The following is a 20,271-nucleotide window of genomic DNA, read 5'->3' as shown; positions in this document are numbered from 1 at the left end:
TAATTAATCCATATAAAAATAATTTTGTTAATGAAATAATGCTATAATTAGTTCAAATTTTTGAAAAGGATTTAAGAAAATTTTTGTTTCCTAATTAGCATTATTACAACGAATGAAAAAAAATAGCTTTCTTTTTATGACAGGAAGAAACTACTCTATAAAAAAATCACAAATTTCCAACAACCCCAACTATATTCTATATATACACAATATATATAACCGTCCACCGTAGGCAGCCCATAATAATAATATCCCAACATAAGAAGGGCATTCTCGTACACACACAATGAAATAAAAAGTAAAAAATAAAATAAAAACTCTGCAGCCAAAGAGGATTCTCTCTCTTTCTCTCTCTCCTCCTTCGCATTAAATTCCTTTCACTGTTTTAATTTGTATTTGTGTATATATATATATAAAAATAAACTTGCAGAAAACGCAAAGAGAGGTGGTGGGTTACAGAGAAAAACATGGATGATTTACTACGTTGTTGTTATGGTTTTGGCTTTGGAGCATCGAAAACGTTTGCGCTCTTCTCTATCTTTTTGTTAATCTCCATTACAAACGCAGCTTTCAACAATCTGACCACCATCCCTTTCAACCAAGGCTACTCTCCTCTCTTCGGTGACGGCAACCTTGTTCGCTCTCCCAACGGCAAAGGCGTCCGTCTTCTCCTTGATCGCTTCACAGGTACATGATCCTGTGAAGATTTTATGTACTGAATTTTTCGATACCATGTTAAATTATCAATTATTCCAAAACTACAAGAATACTGTAAATTTAATTATTTAACTATATATTTCTATGACGCTATATCCGGTCTCTTTTCGCCAAAACCCTTTCTTTATTTCATTCTTATTGATTGGTTCTGGTTATGGTTGTTGATAGGTTCGGGCTTCATCTCCTCCAATCTTTACAAACATGGGTTCTTCAGCGCCAATATCAAGTTGCCATCAGATTACACGGCTGGCATCTGTGTTGCCTTTTATGTACGTAGGTCATTAATTCAGCTTTCTATATATATTCTGTCTTTTTTCAAATATAATATATAGGATAAAAGCCTAATCTCTTCTTGTTTGTTATTTTGAAATTTTGACCTCCGTTTCATAATCTTTGAGAATTACTAAGTTTTTTATCCTCTTGTTTGGTTCGTTCTGGAAAAAAAAAGTGAGGAAACAGAAAAGGGAATAGAATTCTTTTTTAGTACACCATAAAAGACTTTTCCTTTTAACAATTGGAATTCAACATAACTACGTAAGCAATCAATTGAATCTGGCATGTAATTAAAAGTAGAGATTTTACTTTTTCAAACTCGATACCAACGTTTCAGTGCCATAAATAGTTTTCTATATATATATATATATATACACACACACTATTCTCGGTGTATGCATCAATGTTTTACGCCTAAAAATTAGTTCCTTGTTTTTTTATTTTTTATTTTAAAAATTTCCCAAAAATATAAAAGACCAATTCGTCACTGCTATGAATTATCTGCCCATGCCCTGCAAAACCATCATGCACCCTATTCCTACATAATTAAAATACATTGTCATGATCATGGTTGATTTTTGTTGATATCTTCCATATACAGACATCAAATGGTGACGTATTTGAGAAGAGCCATGATGAGTTAGACTTTGAGTTTTTAGGGAACCTTGAAGGTAAGCCATGGAGGTTCCAAACCAACTTGTACGGTAATGGTAGCACAAACCGCGGCCGGGAGGAGCGGTATCGTCTTTGGTTTGACCCCTCCAAGGAGTTCCACCGATACAGCATTCTTTGGACTGCCAATAAAACTATGTAAGTGTTGCCGATTTGCTTTCCTTTCTGCTTTTGGAAAGTCCTTTTTAAAGATTGACAATTTTTTTTTTTAAAATACTAAGGGCTCATTTGGTAATGTTGTTTTAGTAATGTTGTTTGTATTTTTTGAAAATCTGTATGGGTGAAAAAATGTGTGAAAATACGTGTAATAATGTTAAAAACTGAAAATTATTACTTAAAATACCATACTAAACAGCCCTTAAGTATTTAACAAACACATGAGAAGAGGGAAGAAAATCTTAAAAAAATTAACAGTGATGTATATCCAAAAGGACCTTAAAAAGTATATCCAAAATGACATAATTCTTGGATACACAATACAGACTTTAAATCTCTTTAACTCTATTTTTTATAGGGATGATTGTATATAGATTTGTTAACATGGTCTGCCTTTTATATCCAATAAGTCTATAATCACACCAAAATTAAAAAAATTCACAATTGTCTATTATAGCAAATTGTTAATATTGAACAATAATGTAGTGTTATTGATGGTCCTATATAATAATAATTTTTCAACTTAGTAAGTATGAAATTATTATGATTGTAGCGTAACCCTCTATAACCTCTTTCTTTGTTGTAGTATGTTTTGTTTGACCCCACGAGAGGTATTAGTGATTGCTGTTGCGTGTGGGTTGTGACTTGTAATCTCTAAAGCTAGTATAGTATTCCCTAGTCTTATATTTGAAAAATGAGTTTCATAATAAATTTAATTAGTGTGGTCAACTGTTAAATTAGGTGAAGGAGTACTATATTATGTAACTCCCAAAAATATTGTATAATTTTCTATAAAATATTAAAATTACCCTCAATTACTTCCTTTTGAACAGCTAAACTATATAAATATTCGATCTTATTTTAGGTAGGCCAATTTTCCAACTTATTTGGTGAGAAGGGGCTTGGTCCATGCGCTATAAGTAAGCATGTGGGACTAATTTGTATTCTTTATAGTTAATTTCTTAGGCTGCCAATCTAGGGGATAACTCATAAATTCCTATACCAGCGACAAAAAATTGCTGGCCAAATCCACCTACCTGAGATATTTCAATATTTTTATTAACTATAATAACGATTAGTCTTAAACCGCAATTGAAATTTTCTAGCTCAACGTTTATATGAAGCAATTGTTCGTGACATTACACGTGTTACTATAATTCCGTTAATAATAAGACATATTTGTTGACTTATCATACATTGTTTATCACTAAATTCTACCCCCGTGAGTTTGGTACACGAAATAAATTTATCAAACAAGTTTGATACATGAAATATGGTAATTTAATTATGTCAATTTTATGACTATTTGTTTTTTTTAATAATAATTTTGGAATGGACAGATTTTACATCGACGAAGTTCCAATAAGAGAGGTGGTGAAAAATGATGCAATGGGTGGTGACTACCCATCAAAGCCGATGTCGCTGTACACAACCATATGGGACGCTTCAAATTGGGCCACATCAGGAGGTAGATACAAAGTCAATTACAAGTATGCACCCTTTGTAGCCGAATTCAAGGACCTTGTCCTAGAGGGTTGCCCCACGGACCCAATTGAGCAAGTCTCGGCTGCTGATGCTTGTGCTGAAAAGGATGCTTACCTAGACAGCCAAGACTATGCAATCATGACACGTAAGCGCCGCCAAGCCATGCGGTGGTTCCGCCAAAGGTTCATGTATTACTCTTATTGCTATGATACGTTGCGTTACCCCGTGCCACCACCCGAATGTGTCATTAGTCGAGTTGAGAAGCAGCGGTTCAAAGACACTGGAAGATTGCGATTTGGAGGGAGCCACCACAAACAATCAAGGCAATCAAAGCGGCGAAGTCGGATCCCAATTTCTTCTTCAGCCTCTAATAGTAATATGTGATCATATCTACTATTGATATTGTAATTTAAAATGTACTTATGGTACGTGTTGGTTTTGTGAAATTTTATTTATAATGTTTATTTATTTATTTCACTTAAACAGATTAAATCGTTATGAAGTTTCTTGCTTTTCCAAATAATTACAGTAAGGAAAGTTTTTTCCCCCTTTGGCAAGACCCTATCACTCAAATCTAATAATAGCGTAATATATTCGACCTTAGCTATAGTTTCTTTTTCTTTCTGGATAAACCTTTAGCTATAGTTTCAAATCTCTAGATTAATAAAGTTTTCATAAAAAAAATTCAGAAATTTCAAGATATAAAATCCAAACACCCAAAAATTTTAGGGAATAAAATCCAAACATTAAAGTTTGGGGTAAAATCTAAATTCCAAAACATCAAGGTGTAAAATTCAAATAGTTTCAAATTTCAGGGGGTAAATCTAAATTCTGAAACTTTAGGATGTAAAATCCAAACACCCCCAAACTTTAGGGGTGTAATTTGCAATTTACCCTTAGAAAATATTTGCTTACTATTTATCTTTTATTTTTTTTATTTTTTATGAGACATTTATCTTTTTTTTTAAGGAAAATATTTATCTTTTTTTTTAGAAATAATTACAATATACTGCTAAAATTTTCAGTTTTCAGCAATAAGCGGTATCTAAACAAACTTTGAGTATTATATATTAGTCTTAACATACATAAAATTTATTTCGAATGAGATTGCAAAGTATTCATGTATCACGCGGGACATTATCTAGTGTTTAATTGAGAACTTAGTCCAAGTTCACAAAAACAAAGAACTTAGTTCAAGTTGAGAAAGGTCCTAGTGGTACATGTAGTATTACCGTTACCGTCACGTAACGTGGTGTTGATGAGTCTACATTAAAGACCCTCTTTATGATCCCAAAAAAAGAATAAGAAAGGTATGCTCATTCGGCTTGCAAATAATGCCCATACAAAACCGAAAAAAAAACTTTGGCTTAGAGGTAATTATAAGAATAATATTATATCTAGGAATGAATAACATCAATTAATCATATTGTTTGTATGAAAAGATAATATAGTAAGAGAAATTTTTATGCTCATATTTGTTTGCTTCCTAATTCCATATTTTGTAACGTAATCTTGTAACAAAAATATGAACCAAACAACCAAATGCTCTTTAAAAGTAATGTAATTTAACTAGTTGACATCGTTTGGTTACTTTAGTATTTCCAATAGAGATATTTAAGATTCAAATTTCTCATTCTCTACTATATAAAAACTGACACCCTCTGTTGTGGTTTCAGTGCTTTTGAAAGGAAAGAAAAGCAACCCCAGAAAAAAATTCTAGTATACTATTAACAATTCTTATGATTATGAAATGATGTCACATAACAAGAAATAAATAGATAATAAACATAAATTTTTATCATATAAGTATCTCTTTCTTGTCTTTCATGTCATTGTTTACAGGCGAGTTTTTCTTTTTTCCCCTAATAATTATCAATAATTTTCAAAACTCTACATAAGTTTCGTAGCTTAATTTTTTAAACTTTGTGATAGTTTTCTTGGTTTGTAATGACGACATGATGTAATTGATACTATGAAGTTCTAACTTTGATATAGTCACCATTGAACAAAACGAAAGGTAAGCTCAAAATGTCATAATCGATAATCGATATATATCTAGACAAACATTACACAAGATAAGGTTTTGTGCGTTCCGCCTTATAATTATGGCATCCAATTACATTCATACATATGATAATGACATTCTAACTCGATAGCATTATTGTTTTTCTTAGCTCAATCAATTGATATGACAATAGACGTAAACTGGGTTCAGAAATTCTTTATCACTACACGCTTTTAAGCCGCGTTTTAGCTGCGTTTTACAAAAAAATAAAAATAAATAAAACCTACTCCAATCTCTTTTAGTTATAAATCTATAATCACAAGATATTGTGATTATAAATTTATATTGTGATTATAAATTTATAACTAAAAGAGATTGGAGTAGGTTTTTTTTTTTTTTTTTTTTTGGAGAAACGATTGGAGTAGGTTAATGTCTTTTTAATTACATTAATTTTGATTACTCTGACCTAGCAATACGGTCCCTTGTTAGCATTCTAGTGCTTTCCAAAGGCGGTAGTTTATTGTTGCCATCTTAGAGAAGTTAATTCACAAGAAAATGATAGAAGAAAGATGTCACGCTAATATATATTTCTTGGAACCAATATGCAGAAGATGTCATTGCTAATAAACTTATTATTATTGTCCATATGAATTAATTTTTTTTTTGGGTTAAAAAATTATTTGTTTATGGTTAAAATTTGGTAAAAATATAATTGTTCTCATAAAAAAGGTAAAATATTTGGGATTTCTAACCTGTCTATACTAAAAACCAATTTTTTTTGAGGAACTATACCAAAAATCAATTAGTATTTTAATTTGATTAAAAAAATAATTATAATAAATCAAACGTTATAAATTGTAATTCTGTCCTATCTAACAGGGAAACAATAATAAATTTGTTAACCAAAAAAAAAAAAACCCTTAAAGCCTTGCTATGATCGCAAATACCAGGTCCACTTCCACAATCCATCACCATCAAGACCAGGCCCCTCTAATCATAGTGTTAACGATATAAAAACTTTTAATTTGCTAGCTTTCTTGCCACCTTCATCACCACCGGTAAAGTAGTTAGCCAATCCAAATCATTAGAGATAATGGCCAAAATACCCCAAAATCGTTAAAATGGCCAAGATGTTCTCAAATCCTCTAGAATGAGCAAAAACACCTCAAAACTTTTAAAATGGCCTAAAATACTTGAAACCATCAAAATAACCAAAAGTTTTAAGGGTATTTTGGCCATTTTGATGGTTTTTCGGCATTTTTAGTCATCTTAGAGATTGGAGTAGGTTAATGTAAGGACAAAAAGGCATTTTTGCCTTATTTTAATGTCATTATAATGTATAAACAAGCACAAAATGCCATTGGATGCAGTGATGCACACGGTGTTTGGGAGAGAGAGAGGTAATATATTGGGGGAAAATTTGAAGTATATTATTTTCATTATCTAATAGGCAGTTGGAAATGAATTCAAATACAAATATTTTTAAGGATTTTTTATTCACTAATCATTTTCTTTCTCGCTTAATCACAATTTTTAATTCCTCCAAAATATAAGAAAAATAGGAGGAATTTTTTTATTATCAAAATTCAAAAGTCTTCATGAAAACCTATGATATATATCTAAGAGTTAGACCCTTTTAAATATACCTCACTTTCAATTTCTTTAAGACCTTCTCTCCTCTCTCTATGTGTGCGTGTTAAAAATACTTAATATTCTAAAAAAAAAAAGTCCCCAGGATACCTTTATTTCTTTTAATATCAATAACCTTATTTTTATTAAAGAAATAACATAATGTAATGTTTGTATAAAATATTGTTTTCTATTATTTTCCATTCAATAACTCTGAAACAATATTGTGAATTTTAGTTATCTCAATATTTTTTTTATCCAATTTTAGTTATCTCAATTAATAAATTTTATTTGCAATTGAATAAGGGACATGAGTTCAAATACAACCTACACCATAACCTAATTTTTCTCTAGCCTAGTAATAAAAATCAATCACTATAAAGTTCAAAGTCAAACCCTATCACATCTTTTTTTTAAAGTTATTTTCCATTTCATTCTTTTCCTTTCAAACATCTAAATAAGATTGAGATCAATATTTTAATTATTTCTAGTCTTGTTCTAATTATTTATAAACTCCCTCCCTCTTGTATTTTTGGTAAAAATAATAATTTTGGACATAAATTTTAATAATGCCCCCTAGAATTTTCCTAAAAATATATAATGCATTTATATAGTTGACTAATGTATTTTTTATTTCATTTGATTACTCTTATGTCATACATAACTCATTAAATTAAATTGCGTTTAATATATATCATACGTAATTTAATTATATTTTATTTTTGTTAAATTGACTTGTATTATTTTAGACATGTCAAGACTTAGTCTTTTTTTTTTTTGCAAAGCTGTAAAGATTTATTTGATGTAATATTTTTGTTTAGGTAATAAAATTTCATACGTTAAATTGAAATTACAAACATTCCATATATAAGTAATATATAAATAAATTAATTAATTAAAATAAATACATATATACATATATGTTATTCTTTGGATTTAAGTTTTTTTTTAATTATATTTTAACTTTCTCGAAAAAAATTCCTAGTTCTACCACCATCAAACAAAGATAGCCGTGACTTGTTAGATAAAAAGAAACCAAAGAAGGATGTAAGTACCTCACCTGATTCATTGATTAGTCTGCCGTGAAAGTGACACTTTAAGCTTATCTTATGTCCAGTGTGATATGGACAAAACCAATGGCCATACACGATATTCAGGAAAAAAAAAAAAGAGGCTTTTAAGGGAGAAAACTGAATTGTAGTGACTTTTAAGCGAGAAAACTGAATTGTAGTGACTTTTAAGCGAGAAAAAGTAATTTAGATACGTTTAGATACTTGAATATTAAGAAAGATACTACAAACCATCTTAATAGATTTTTGTTGCTGAAAAATAATGCAGTTGTCTAGTTTTAAAAATATAGAACAAAATTTAGATATAAAATTAGTTGTAGCCTTCGGTTATAAACTTACTTACTATTTTTTTATTGGAGATAAATTTTAATAAATTCACCATTGGATTACATATTCTTCTTATATCCTCCATATTTGCAAAATTTCAAGAAAATTAGAGATTAATAGTTATGTCATCAATAAATTTTTTAAATTGAAAGTTTTGGTAATTTAAAATTATGCACAAAATATAAATTTATAAATCATATAGTAAATAATATCCGATTGACACCAAATTTAACATGTGCATTAAGAGCGTAAAGAACATGCAATTCAACGGTAATATTTTTACAATATGTTGTAATATTTATTTTATTTAATGAGTTTGTAACCTAAAGTTACAACTAATTTTGTAACTAAACTTTGTCCAAAAATATATTCTCATCGTCATGAACTTTAATTGTTAAAATTGATCTAAACGTTAATGGCTATAAATTTTCTCTAACAATTTTTTAAAAAGTTCCAAAAAAAAAAGCCAAACTACCCAAAAGAAAAACTTGTCAAAGGAAATGAGGTAAATCCATAAAAATGTTACAAGAAATAATTCCAGACACAAAATGTTTTTGCATTGGCAAGAGAAGAAAAGGAACATGAACTCTTTAATTTAAGGATAGGATACATGTTGATCTTTGGTCAACAATACAGTTTTGGTGTTAGCGTGTGAGTGTATTCTCTTATCTCATCTCCTTCTCCTATGTATGTGTGTGTGTTTATCAAAAAAAAAAAAAAAAGAATATATATATAATCTTAATTAGGTTCAACCACCTCGGAATTTTATCATCAGCTTTCACTCTTACCTGATTACACCGCATAAGTGCTAATTATTTGTTTTCGTATCTCTAGCATTTTTCTTTAAGCTTGACTTCAATCAGGAGCTGGCGTAAAAGTGAGGTTTTACGCCACCAATGAGAGAAAGCCACGTCGTTAACCAAACAAACACCACATACACCTTACCACAGACAAGAATAACTTAGATTAATCCCCAAATTCAAAACAAAAACACAGCAGCGTCGCATATCGGTTTCTAGAGGAATCAACGGTATACCCAAACGCATGTTGTCCGCCTCTTCTTACCACCGAATCTCCATGCCTCCACTGGACTCCGTGCTGGAACCTGTAAAATGCGCCGGAGCCGCCGTGATCGTGGTGTCGCCGCCTCTTCATAAGAACCCAGGCTAGCTGGGAACAAAAAAAAACCACAATCAGATTTTTTTAAGGTTTGAACCTAATCCAATCCACACCCATGAAAATACCAAAAAATAGCAAAATCCATACCAATATGAACAGATTGATATCCAAAAAATAACCCAAAACCCCCAAAGTTTGGGGAAATAACCAGTCAAACAATAAACACAAATCATAAAAGAACAAACCTTGACTGACGGGAGGCGGCAGCGACAGCTCCTAACCGACGTGTGCGGCTGCTCCAGCGACGGGGTGGAGTTCCAGTGGTATGAGGAGAGGAGGAGTTGGAAAGGGTTTAGGCGTGGAGCTGTTTAGTTCTTCAGGTGTTTTACGTGTTTGACGATTTTGGTTTAATTGAGTTATAATTGTGTGCGCTAGAGTGTATTGTTTTTCAATAAAAATATATCGTGTCATTCATTTATTGGTAGCATAAAGAGCCTTCTTTATGCCAGCTCCTGACCGAAAGTTCTTTTCTTTTCTTCTGTTAGAACAGGATCACATGAAAAATTTTAATTGGGCTAAAAAACTACTTAGTGTATGTTTGGCTTCAGCTTAAAAAATCAGCTTATTTTACTATTTAGCTTATTTTTGCTAGTATTTATGTGTCTTATTAGACTTTTTGATACTATTCATGAGTCTCACTGTACTATTCAGTTAACTTTTACCTTTGTTTACAGTATTTTCAGCAAATTTTTTGCAATTTTAACAAAATAAGCAGATCTCAAACAGATCTTTAGTCATTCAAAAGTAACTTTTATTGATAACCATTTAGAATCATCATCTCTTTTCAAAGAATGATTACAATTGATATTTATAATGGTAAGACATTTCTTCCTACTCCTTTAATTACGAGGAAAATCCTTAAGTTTTCTTAAAATATAGGGAAATAGTGCTTTCTCCTCTCACATTCATAGTAAACCACACCACGAATTAATGATGGAACACCATTTCACCATTCTCATTGTTCTAAGAATACCTAAGAATTACTCCATTTATGAAAAAGAAATAACTAAGTCCTCTTAATCCAACTAGAGAAAGGAAAAAAAAAAACTTAATTAACACAAAATCTCAATTCAACTAGAAAAAGGCAAACATCACTTCAACCTATTTTTAAGTAGGAAAGGATTTAAAACACCTTAAGGAAATAGTATCAATTTGAAATCTAACACTCCAAAAATAACTCGATTTTTGTTGCAAAAACTTCAGCTGATTTTGTGGTAAAACTTCTATTTTTGTTAAGAGTCTAGATGAGTTTTCCTCTTTAGGGAGTTTGCGGAATGTAAATCTTAAGGATCTCCACAACCGTGGGTGTATCAAAAAATGAAATTTAACTTTTTCCTCATTATATCTACTTGGATGGATAAGATTAAATCACAAAGACTCAAACCCAAGCCATGTATTGGGCTTGTGGACTGATTGATATTGGCTTGAAACCAAGGATTGTGGGGATCCGAAATCCAAGGTGCTTGCCTAATATGTAATATCTATATCCATGCACCTCTGAATTTTCAATTATGCACCTTTTTCAATCAGATTTCCAACTTTCCATTATGTTATTGTTATCCTTGGCCTAGAACTTTACCTAAAGTTTGTCCAACTTTGCCAACATGGCTTTGACTCCTCCATTCTCCTTAGCCCAAGGCAACATATTGAATTCCAAAACTTTAGGTAGTTTTTTTTTTTCACCATGATTTTCCCTATCAAATAGGGGTGTGCAAGAGTTGGTTTGGGTTGGGTTGAGGAGTTTTTTCAACCCAACTCACCATGATGGGTTCAAAAAAATACAACCTAACCCAACCCATCATAAGGGTCCAACCAAACCCAACCCAAACCACATGGATCAGGTTGGAATTTTTTTTTAATTACTATTATTAATATTAAATTGAGAATTAAAACAATACCGCCACAAATAAGAGCAAATTCATAACCAAATAATCATGAGCATAACCCAAACCAACACAAACTATATAAAGAGAACTTAGGGTTTGGGTTTTATTTAGGAAGAGGGGTAAAAAAGTAAATAACAAAATTGTAAAGAAACTTATTTGGGTTTTATTACTTTATCTAAAGAAACTAATAAGAACAAATAAATTATTGTCTCTATCAAATGAAACTTAATTGCATGTTGCATGTTTTATGAAAACACTTATTATTAGTGTAGGGTCATTGGGCTCGGGAACATGTGTGGGGTGGCCCAAAAGTATTCTTTGGACTAAAAGCCTAATCTGAGGACACTGAATTGTCCGAGGATGTATGAATATTAACTCCTAAAGCAATACTAAATAAAAAAGAGATGATGCCTGAACAAGTATGTCCAAAAAGATGATCCAAGGAGGATTATGTCGTTGGTAAAAGGTTGGTTAATATCCACAGGCAATGTTCTAGAAAATCCTATAGGTAAGGGTAAACATGGTACACGTGGAAGATAAGAAGAATGGCGGTGGAATATCTATTATAAAGCTATTACCACCGCCCCGTATTGAATACTCTGCAACTGCTATTCTGACCGCATTAGTGAGGAAGTAAAACCTGAGCATCAGAGTTTAGCCTGGCTCTTGTCTCCAAAGACTTCAGGAAAGGTGGATGAGACAAGCATCTAAATCAGCAATCTAACCCTGACGTGGAGGATGAAGAGGAGAAGAAGGATGGAATATAAAAGGAAGAAGGGACCTTCAGCAAGGGAGGGGAGAGAAAAGGGAGAAAAAACATTGTAGACCCCATTATCCATAATTGTAATCTATATTAGGAAGAGGTAATATAAGTCATCATCGGCTTGTGTCCGAGGAGAAGGTTCTTTCATATAAACAGTTCTTGTGTGTATCTTTGTGATCAAAGCCCATCATTGTTGTTATCTAACATCATTAGAACCCAAATTTTAAGCCCACTTTCTACAAATTTTATTGTAAAAGGTCTTTCAGGCCCATTCTCTTCTGACTGTGAGTTTGGGCTCAAATTGTGTCCTTACAATTACTTTATTTAAAAAAAATTAATAAGAACAAATTTAAAAAAGTTGTTGTCTATATCGACTGAAAGTCCGAAACTTAGATGTATGTTGCATGTTTTATTTAAACACTTATTGTTATTTCATCTAAAGAAATTGATAAGAACAAATAATTTGTTGTCTCTATCTAAAAATTTTTTTTTTTATTAAAAATATTGTTGTAATTTAGTGAAACCACTTGACACAACCACAACTTAGAAAAAAATTGCTGCAATTTAGTGAAACTACTTGGTGCAACCATGACTTCTAAACCCAACTTTTATTATATAGTATATGATTTCATCTAGATATTACTTATTTTAATTAAATTTTTGAAAATTCATGTAGTAATAGTAAAGAAAAATTTGAAGGTTCAAGAGAAATGATAGGAAACTTGAGACTTGCAGGTTCAAGTTTGGGGATTTCATCCAAACTTTTAATACAAAAGGCAATAGAGCTAGGAAGCAAGGACACAGACATGGTATGGGTACAGATATGACACAATGATATAAGCAATTTCTAAAAAATTATAACATAAAACGGCCGATATGACACAACCCATTCATATTCAGCAATTTTTCATTGATCTGCTGAATATGAATTTATAATTGATTAAATGGGTGGATTACAAATTAAATGGGTTAGATGGGTAACGGGTATTTAAATTTTTTTTAAATGGATAATAAATTGTTAAAAGGGTAATTATAAACCCAACTCATTTATGACTCATCCCGTTCAATTGCCACCCCTAAACATATGTACAACACCCTAAATCAAGTGTCTATGCTTCCTAGCAATAAAGTACTTCCGTTTGGAGGCTTTTTATAAATTTTTAATTCCCGTCCAGTAATTAGAGTTTCTGTTTAGCCGTTATCCTAATTTAAAACTCAACAAAAAAAAGAGTTTTTTTAACTTTAACACTTAATGAAGAGTGGATAACAAATGGAAAACGGTTCCTTCTACCTTTAACTTCGTCTCATTTTCCCCACTTTTATCTATTTATAAGACGAATAATGGAGAGGTTGTATTGTATGTGCAATATTGCAAAAAGTGTTGACACATCATGAACATGAATTCTAGTAATCTTATTCTTCTGCTCATTTCACTGCTACTTTTTGTAACCCCTTTGTCTGAGGCCTTTCTTAGGATACGATGGCCAGTAGACCTAATACGCTTCAAACCTCCATCTCCTGCAATCAAAAAAATCACCATAATCAATAAAATGTCACATGCAATTGCCATCAAATGCTATGGTGGTGATCCTATCCATGACCTTGGCAGTGACTGGGTGGAACCTGGTGCAAAAACTAGCTTTGAATTTTGTTACCCTCTATCTGCAAAAACAAAATTCAAGTGCACAATTAATGGGGGCAGAATTGTGGCATATCAAGAAAGTTATGAGTGCGCCAACAACAAACATTGTAAGTGGAAGATATATGATGACTTCACCAAGGTTTACTCATGGAAAAGAGAGAATTGGCTTCACCATCATTATGAAACTCCTATATGGAAGTCAAGATGCTTTCCAACGGGGTTTTGCATAGATTACCCAAGGCTTCCTTTTAAAGTCAATCGATTACCCCCACAAGGCTGTTAGTCAAACTCGAAGGCCAGTTCACAGTTGTTCCTATCAAAAGTTATATTACTCTAATACCATATTTTGTATTGAGTTTTCTTTGTTTTGGATGAATAAATATTACTTCTTCTTTAGAATTTTTATTTTTAACATGAATGTGAATGATTATTTCAATACCTAAAGAAATGAACCGAACAAAATGTACTATGATCACAACAAAATGTCTTCTCAGGGATTATCTATTGACACAGATTAAGCCTATTTAGAACTACATGTTATAACTTATAACATCAGCATATTGCTTGAAGAAAATATATCTTCTATACAACTACAAGGAATAGTATGGATCTCTAACCAAATATAATCCACAACACATGAGCCTCTATTCTCTTTCAAGAAATTAAATTTGTAACATAAGTGACTTCTCCCACTCTATGGTTGATGTGTCGGGAAAGCCATTTAAACTTTGATTTTAAAAAGTATGCATTTCAGGGTATCAGAAGTGTAGGAAAAGCCATTCAAACTTTAATCCTTAGTTGAAAGTCTGCAAACTTTAATAGTTTCAAGGAGGACACTGATTGTACTTTATAGTCTACAAAGGAGGTTGTTAATTACCTTGAACACTGAGCCTTTGCAAAGGTTACCTTTGGACTAATACGATTATCACTTGATCCAAAAGTTAAAACCAATACGATAGAGAAAGTTCAAACTCAGGCTAATAGAAAAGAGACAAGAATTCAAACCCCACTCTGGTGTGGTGTAATAATAAGAGAATAAAATTTAATCACTTAACCAATATTCTATGATAAGACTCCCCATTAGTGTAGATTGTAGATTAAAACTCAGTCACCGTCTTTATAATATTAGCAAGCTTGAGCTTTTACAGACGAGCCACTTGAGTCCAGGAAATGCTATCCTGGTCTCTATAATCTCCACTTGGTTCAGAGCTCTACCTGTTATGCATACAGCTCTTCATAGATCAGAACAATCTCTTCGTCTTGCCCTCTGACCTTCATGCAAGAGCTACACATTTATCAAACAGCTTCGTCTTGCCCTCTCTTCGTCTTGTACATTTAACTTATGATTCTATCAGGCAAGTGTTGATATTTGATAACTTAAAACAGTCAAGAAACCTAAGCACGACCTGCCTAGAAATTTCAAAATGAATTATCAATAGAAAACATAATATATTTTGTCAAAGAGCTCATATAAAATCAAAGTTCCAAGAATTCACCATTATCAAGAGAAACATACAATCATATCAATTTCTTTGATTATAAATGACAATTTCGTCGTCGTACAGTACTGCACAAGATTAGAAGGGTGTTAGCAAGTTCACCAATCTATACTTGCACATAATCACCATTAGCCATCCTCCTTTCTATCTAACCCACCACTATGCGTTCCCACACAACATTGCCATCAAAAACATTTAATACAGCAGGTTGGTTTCGAACATTTTAGGCATTTCGGTCGCCAGCAACATTTTTTGCAGCTGGGTCTCTAACATTCTGGACAGCTAGGTCTCCAACAACATTCTAGGCATTGGGGCTGGCAAAAACATTTTGTGCAGTTGGGTCGGCAAGAACAATCAGGACATAAGCACTTAGGTCGCCAGCATTTAACTTTACAGCACCTGTTAGCAGAAACTGTGTGCCTTGTATGTAGTCACAGGCTCTGCCGAATCTTTTTAAGGCGGGTTTCTGTGATTTACTTCTCCATATCTTGGACAAATCTGCAAAGATGGCGGATGTAATCAGGGAATAGCTCCAAGTTGCAGTGCCCACCTCCTTTAATCCACAAAGGTTCATATGGTTCCCTTGCCATTTTCCACAGCCCATTGCCGTGTAACCAATTGACAACATCATCTTCCGTTCCCTGTAAATTTGGCCGACCTCATTTCAACAATTGTAGTCAACAGGAAATTTGGACAAGATATATATAGAGCACATTTTTTAGTTAATCTTAGCTCAATTCACAAGAAAAAATCATATAGTAGGCAGTCCCTTCAAAGCAATCTCTAAATGCTCCTCTTCAATGCTTGGTGATAAGAGATTTAAACCAACAATTCATTTGGTGCATATAAGTGTCGGGTGTCTAATGCTGTCCACCCATGTTTGGCTGACCAATGAAGGAAACTAAATTCATTTCCTGTCTATGGACAGGTCAAAGAAAAGGGAAATTTAAAGGGTTTTGCTTGCAGTGATGGTGAAACCAAGAAGGAAAAAAGATTTATTTATTTATTTATTTTAATGACATAGGAAGGAGAGGAGGACAGAAAGTTTGAGGTGTTTCCTTTAGATATGATTTGAGTGAACAACTCAGAGAACTTGTGGCACTTGGTTTCTTGATTTCCACTGTAGTATCAAATATCTTTTAAGGCATAAAATCTTAGTAGAAATAGTAATTTTGGCCAGTTACTGCATTATAATACCAAGAGTAATGTTTCCCAGTATCGTCACCAATTGTTGCGTATTTTGCATAAATTTGAGGAGACATTAAACCCTATTTTATTATAATGGATTATTTTGTCTTGTCTCATAGTTTTTCCCTTTGTATTGGGGATTTTGCATGCAACTCTTGGTGCTTGTCTGCCCCTTTAACTTGTATGATTGGATTGCATTTCTTGGTTTGAAATTCTTGGTTGAATTATTAAGAATTTGCTTGAATCCATAATTAGACGAGTAGATTATGGCCTTGCAAAACAAGCTGCATGTTTTGAAATTCTTGGTTGAATTATAAAATATGCATGTTGCATGTTTTATTAAAACACTTATAGTTATTTTATCTAAAATGTATGTTGCATGTTTTGTTAAAATATTTATTATTACTTTAATTTAAAGAAACTGATAAGAACAAATTAGTTATTGTGTCTATGTAACATTCCAGCCCAATTGCATTACTAATTTTATGGGTTTATATACTTAGTATTATCTTAATTAATTTAAGTGCATAAGGCTTTAATATTTTGATGTTATAAAACATATTTGCTCTTTTAACGTTATGGAAAGAAGTTTATAAAGGTAAAGGTTTATATGCAAAGTTATTTTATTATTTGGGTCTATCTAGAAAATAATAGTTTAATTTCTAAGTTGAATGAAATTCTGCCAGGATAGATTTGAACATGTTGTATTGTATGATTTTTAATAAATCATGATTTTATGCTTTGACTTTGAAATTCATATGGTATCTACTAGACATCCAGAGGAGTGGCTCTGTAAAATTGCATGAAGATTGGATGTGTTTAGATAGCCCAATTGTATTTTACAAATGAGGCATCTTCTGCTGAAATGAGCAGTAAACAGTAAACGATACACCTAACTTGGAGGATTTAATTCTAAAGTTAGGGTGAACGTTTTGAGTTATAAATTAATATACTCATCTTTTGGTATGTCTAGATCATAAATAAATTTTGTATGCCTTGATTTCTCTATGGTTTGGTAAATAATGTGCTTGATGAATGTATCTTGTATTTGGAGAACCTTTGTGTGATGGGAATTAAGATTTTCTTGAGTTTGAGAGTTAAGTTGTGATTGATATATAAGTTTATATATTTAGGAAGAGTTGTTAGTAATAAGTTTTGGTCTTTCATTTAGGTGACGAGAACAAGAATAAGAACGTGGACACTTGAGCTCCTCTTATACAAATCTCTCGCGTTTTCTGTTTTCAAGTAAGAGATGTGTGATATGTGCGTTTGATAAGTATAAAGACTATTTAGAAAATTATTATGCATCAAAACCTTTTAATTAGACCTATTACATATAAGCATGATTTAAGTAAAGATATATGTTCGTGAGTTGTTCAATCTTATATATATATGATAATTTTAGTATATTGATACTATTACTTATATCACGAACATAATATTTAAGAATGAAGTGGATATGCTACTGTTATGAAATATTTGTGTAAAAGCATAGTTATCAGAAAAATATAATTTTCGGTTATTCTATTGTTATGATCTGAACTTAGCCAGTAGGGGTTATAGTACTGGTATTTCCATGGAGATTTTGATTGACCATTATAAGTGGTGAGGACTCTGCTGTACCTGCCTTTATTGGGAATGGCCAACTTATGGAGGATGTCAACCGACCCCCATGGTTAATGATATGATCACACCGAAAGGGATGATGCTTTTTGATATGATTCCTAGATTTTCTAGCATTGTGGAGAATGTTGGATGCCTAGCACTATGTGCCGGAAGCCTCCCAAAGTTGTGACAGACTTTCAATTAAACTAGCTAATATGCATCATAAATTAGTTATTAGGCTACTTGGAAATTATAAGAAAAGTATGTTGAATGTGTTATAAGTTTAATGGAAAGTTTATGATAAAGTATTTTATAGTCTATTTAAAGACAATGTTAAGTTCAAAAGATATTTTAAGAATAGTATGAAGATTGTTTATCAAAGCATGTAACCATAAAATATTTGATTTACATGCATTATTATTAAATGCTCATGGAGCTTAAAACCTTACTAGGTTTTGCAACTCACCCTATTATATTTCAATGCACAAGTTCTTCCTGCATGTTTTGTTAAAATATTTATTGTTAGTTTATCTAAAGAAATTGATAAGAACAAACAAGTTGTTGTCTCTATCAACTGAAACTTAGATACATGTTACATGTTTTATTAAAACACTTATAGTTATTTTATCTAAAATGCATGTTGCATGTTTTGTTGAAATACTTATTATTACTTTATTTAAAGAAATTGATAAGAACAAATAAGTTATTGTCTCTATCAAGTGAAACTTAAATGCATGTTGCATGTTTTGTTAAAATACTTATTGTTACTTTATCTAAAAGAAATTAATAAAAACAAATAAGTTATTGTTTATATCGACTGAAACTTAGATGCATGTTACATGTTTTATTTAAACACTAATTGTTATTTCATCTAAAAAAATTGATAAGAACAAATAAGTTGTTTCTATCTAAAAAATTATTTTTATTCAAAATATTGCTATAATTTGTTGAAGCCACTTAGCACAACCACAACTTAGAAAAAAATTGCTGCAATTTAGTGATGCCACTTGGCACAACTATGGTGTTTAAGCACAACTTTTATTATATAGTATATGATATGATTTCATCTTGATATTACTAATTTTAATTCAATTTTTGAAAATTCATGCAGTAATAGTAAAGAAAAATTTGAAGGTTCAAGAGAAATGATAGGAAATATGAGACTTGCAAGTTCAAGTTTGGGGATTTCATCCAAACTTTTAATACAAAAGGCAATAAAGCTAGAAAGCAGGACAAAAACATGGATATGACCGTATGAGTATAGGTACGACACAATGACATGAGTAATTTTAAAAAAGTTATAATATAAAACAGCCGGTATGACACCGATATAACACAACCTATTCATATTCAACAATTTTTTGTTGATTTGCTGCATATAAATTTATAATTGGTTAAATAGGTGGATTGCAAATTAAATGGGTTCGGTGGATAATGGTTATTTCAATTTTTTTTAATGGATAATAAATTGTTAAATGTGTAATTATAAAATCAGACTCATTTATGACCCAACCTGCCCAATTACCACCCCTAACCACAAGTACAACACCTTAAACGCTAATTCCTGTATAGCCGTTATCCCAATTTAAAACTCAACAAAAAAAGAGTTTTTTAACTTTAACGCTTAATGAAGAGTTGATAACAAATGGAAAACGGTTCCTTCTACCTTTATCTTTGTCTCATTTGCCCTGCTTTTGTCTATTTATAAGACGAATAATGGAGAGGTTGTATTGTATGTGCAATATTGCAAAAAGTGTTGACACATCATGAACATGAATTCTAGTAATCTTATTCTTCTGCTCATTTCACTGCTACTTTTTGTAACCCCTTTGTCTGAGGCCTTTCTTAGGATACCATGGCACCTAATACGCTTCAAACCTCCATCTCCTGCAATGAAAAAAATCACCATAATCAATGAAATGTCACGTGCAATTGCCATCAAATGCTATGGTGAAGATCCTAACCGTGACCTTGGCAGTGACTGGGTGGAACCTGGTGGAAAAACTAGCTTTGAATTTTGCTACACTCTATCTCCAAAAACAAGTTTCACGTGCAGAATTAATGGGGGCAGTATTGTGGCATACCAACAAAGTTATGAGTGCGCCAAAAACAAACATTGTAAGTGGAAGATATATAACGAGTACCCCAAGGTTTACTCATGGAAAAGAGAGAATT

General features: G+C 31.8%; 1 protein-coding gene across 1 annotated transcript; it reads left to right on the top strand.

The window, feature by feature from the left end:
- Window positions 1–229: 229 nt before the first annotated feature.
- LOC142614282 (putative xyloglucan endotransglucosylase/hydrolase protein 30) lies at window positions 230–3,826 on the top strand. Its single transcript, XM_075786865.1, has 4 exons — window positions 230–687; window positions 886–986; window positions 1,592–1,800; window positions 3,159–3,826. The coding sequence occupies exons 1-4, from the start codon at window positions 468–470 to the stop codon at window positions 3,685–3,687; spliced, it is 1,059 nt and encodes a 352-aa protein (XP_075642980.1). The 5' UTR covers window positions 230–467; the 3' UTR covers window positions 3,688–3,826.
- Window positions 3,827–20,271: the final 16,445 nt, after the last annotated feature.

This window comes from Castanea sativa, chromosome 10 (genome assembly GCF_040712315.1).
Source record: "Castanea sativa cultivar Marrone di Chiusa Pesio chromosome 10, ASM4071231v1".
In the NCBI taxonomy this organism is placed as follows: Eukaryota; Viridiplantae; Streptophyta; class Magnoliopsida; order Fagales; family Fagaceae; genus Castanea; species Castanea sativa.
The sequence above is the reverse complement of the archived record's forward strand: the minus strand, read 5'-3'. Positions and strand labels throughout refer to the sequence as shown.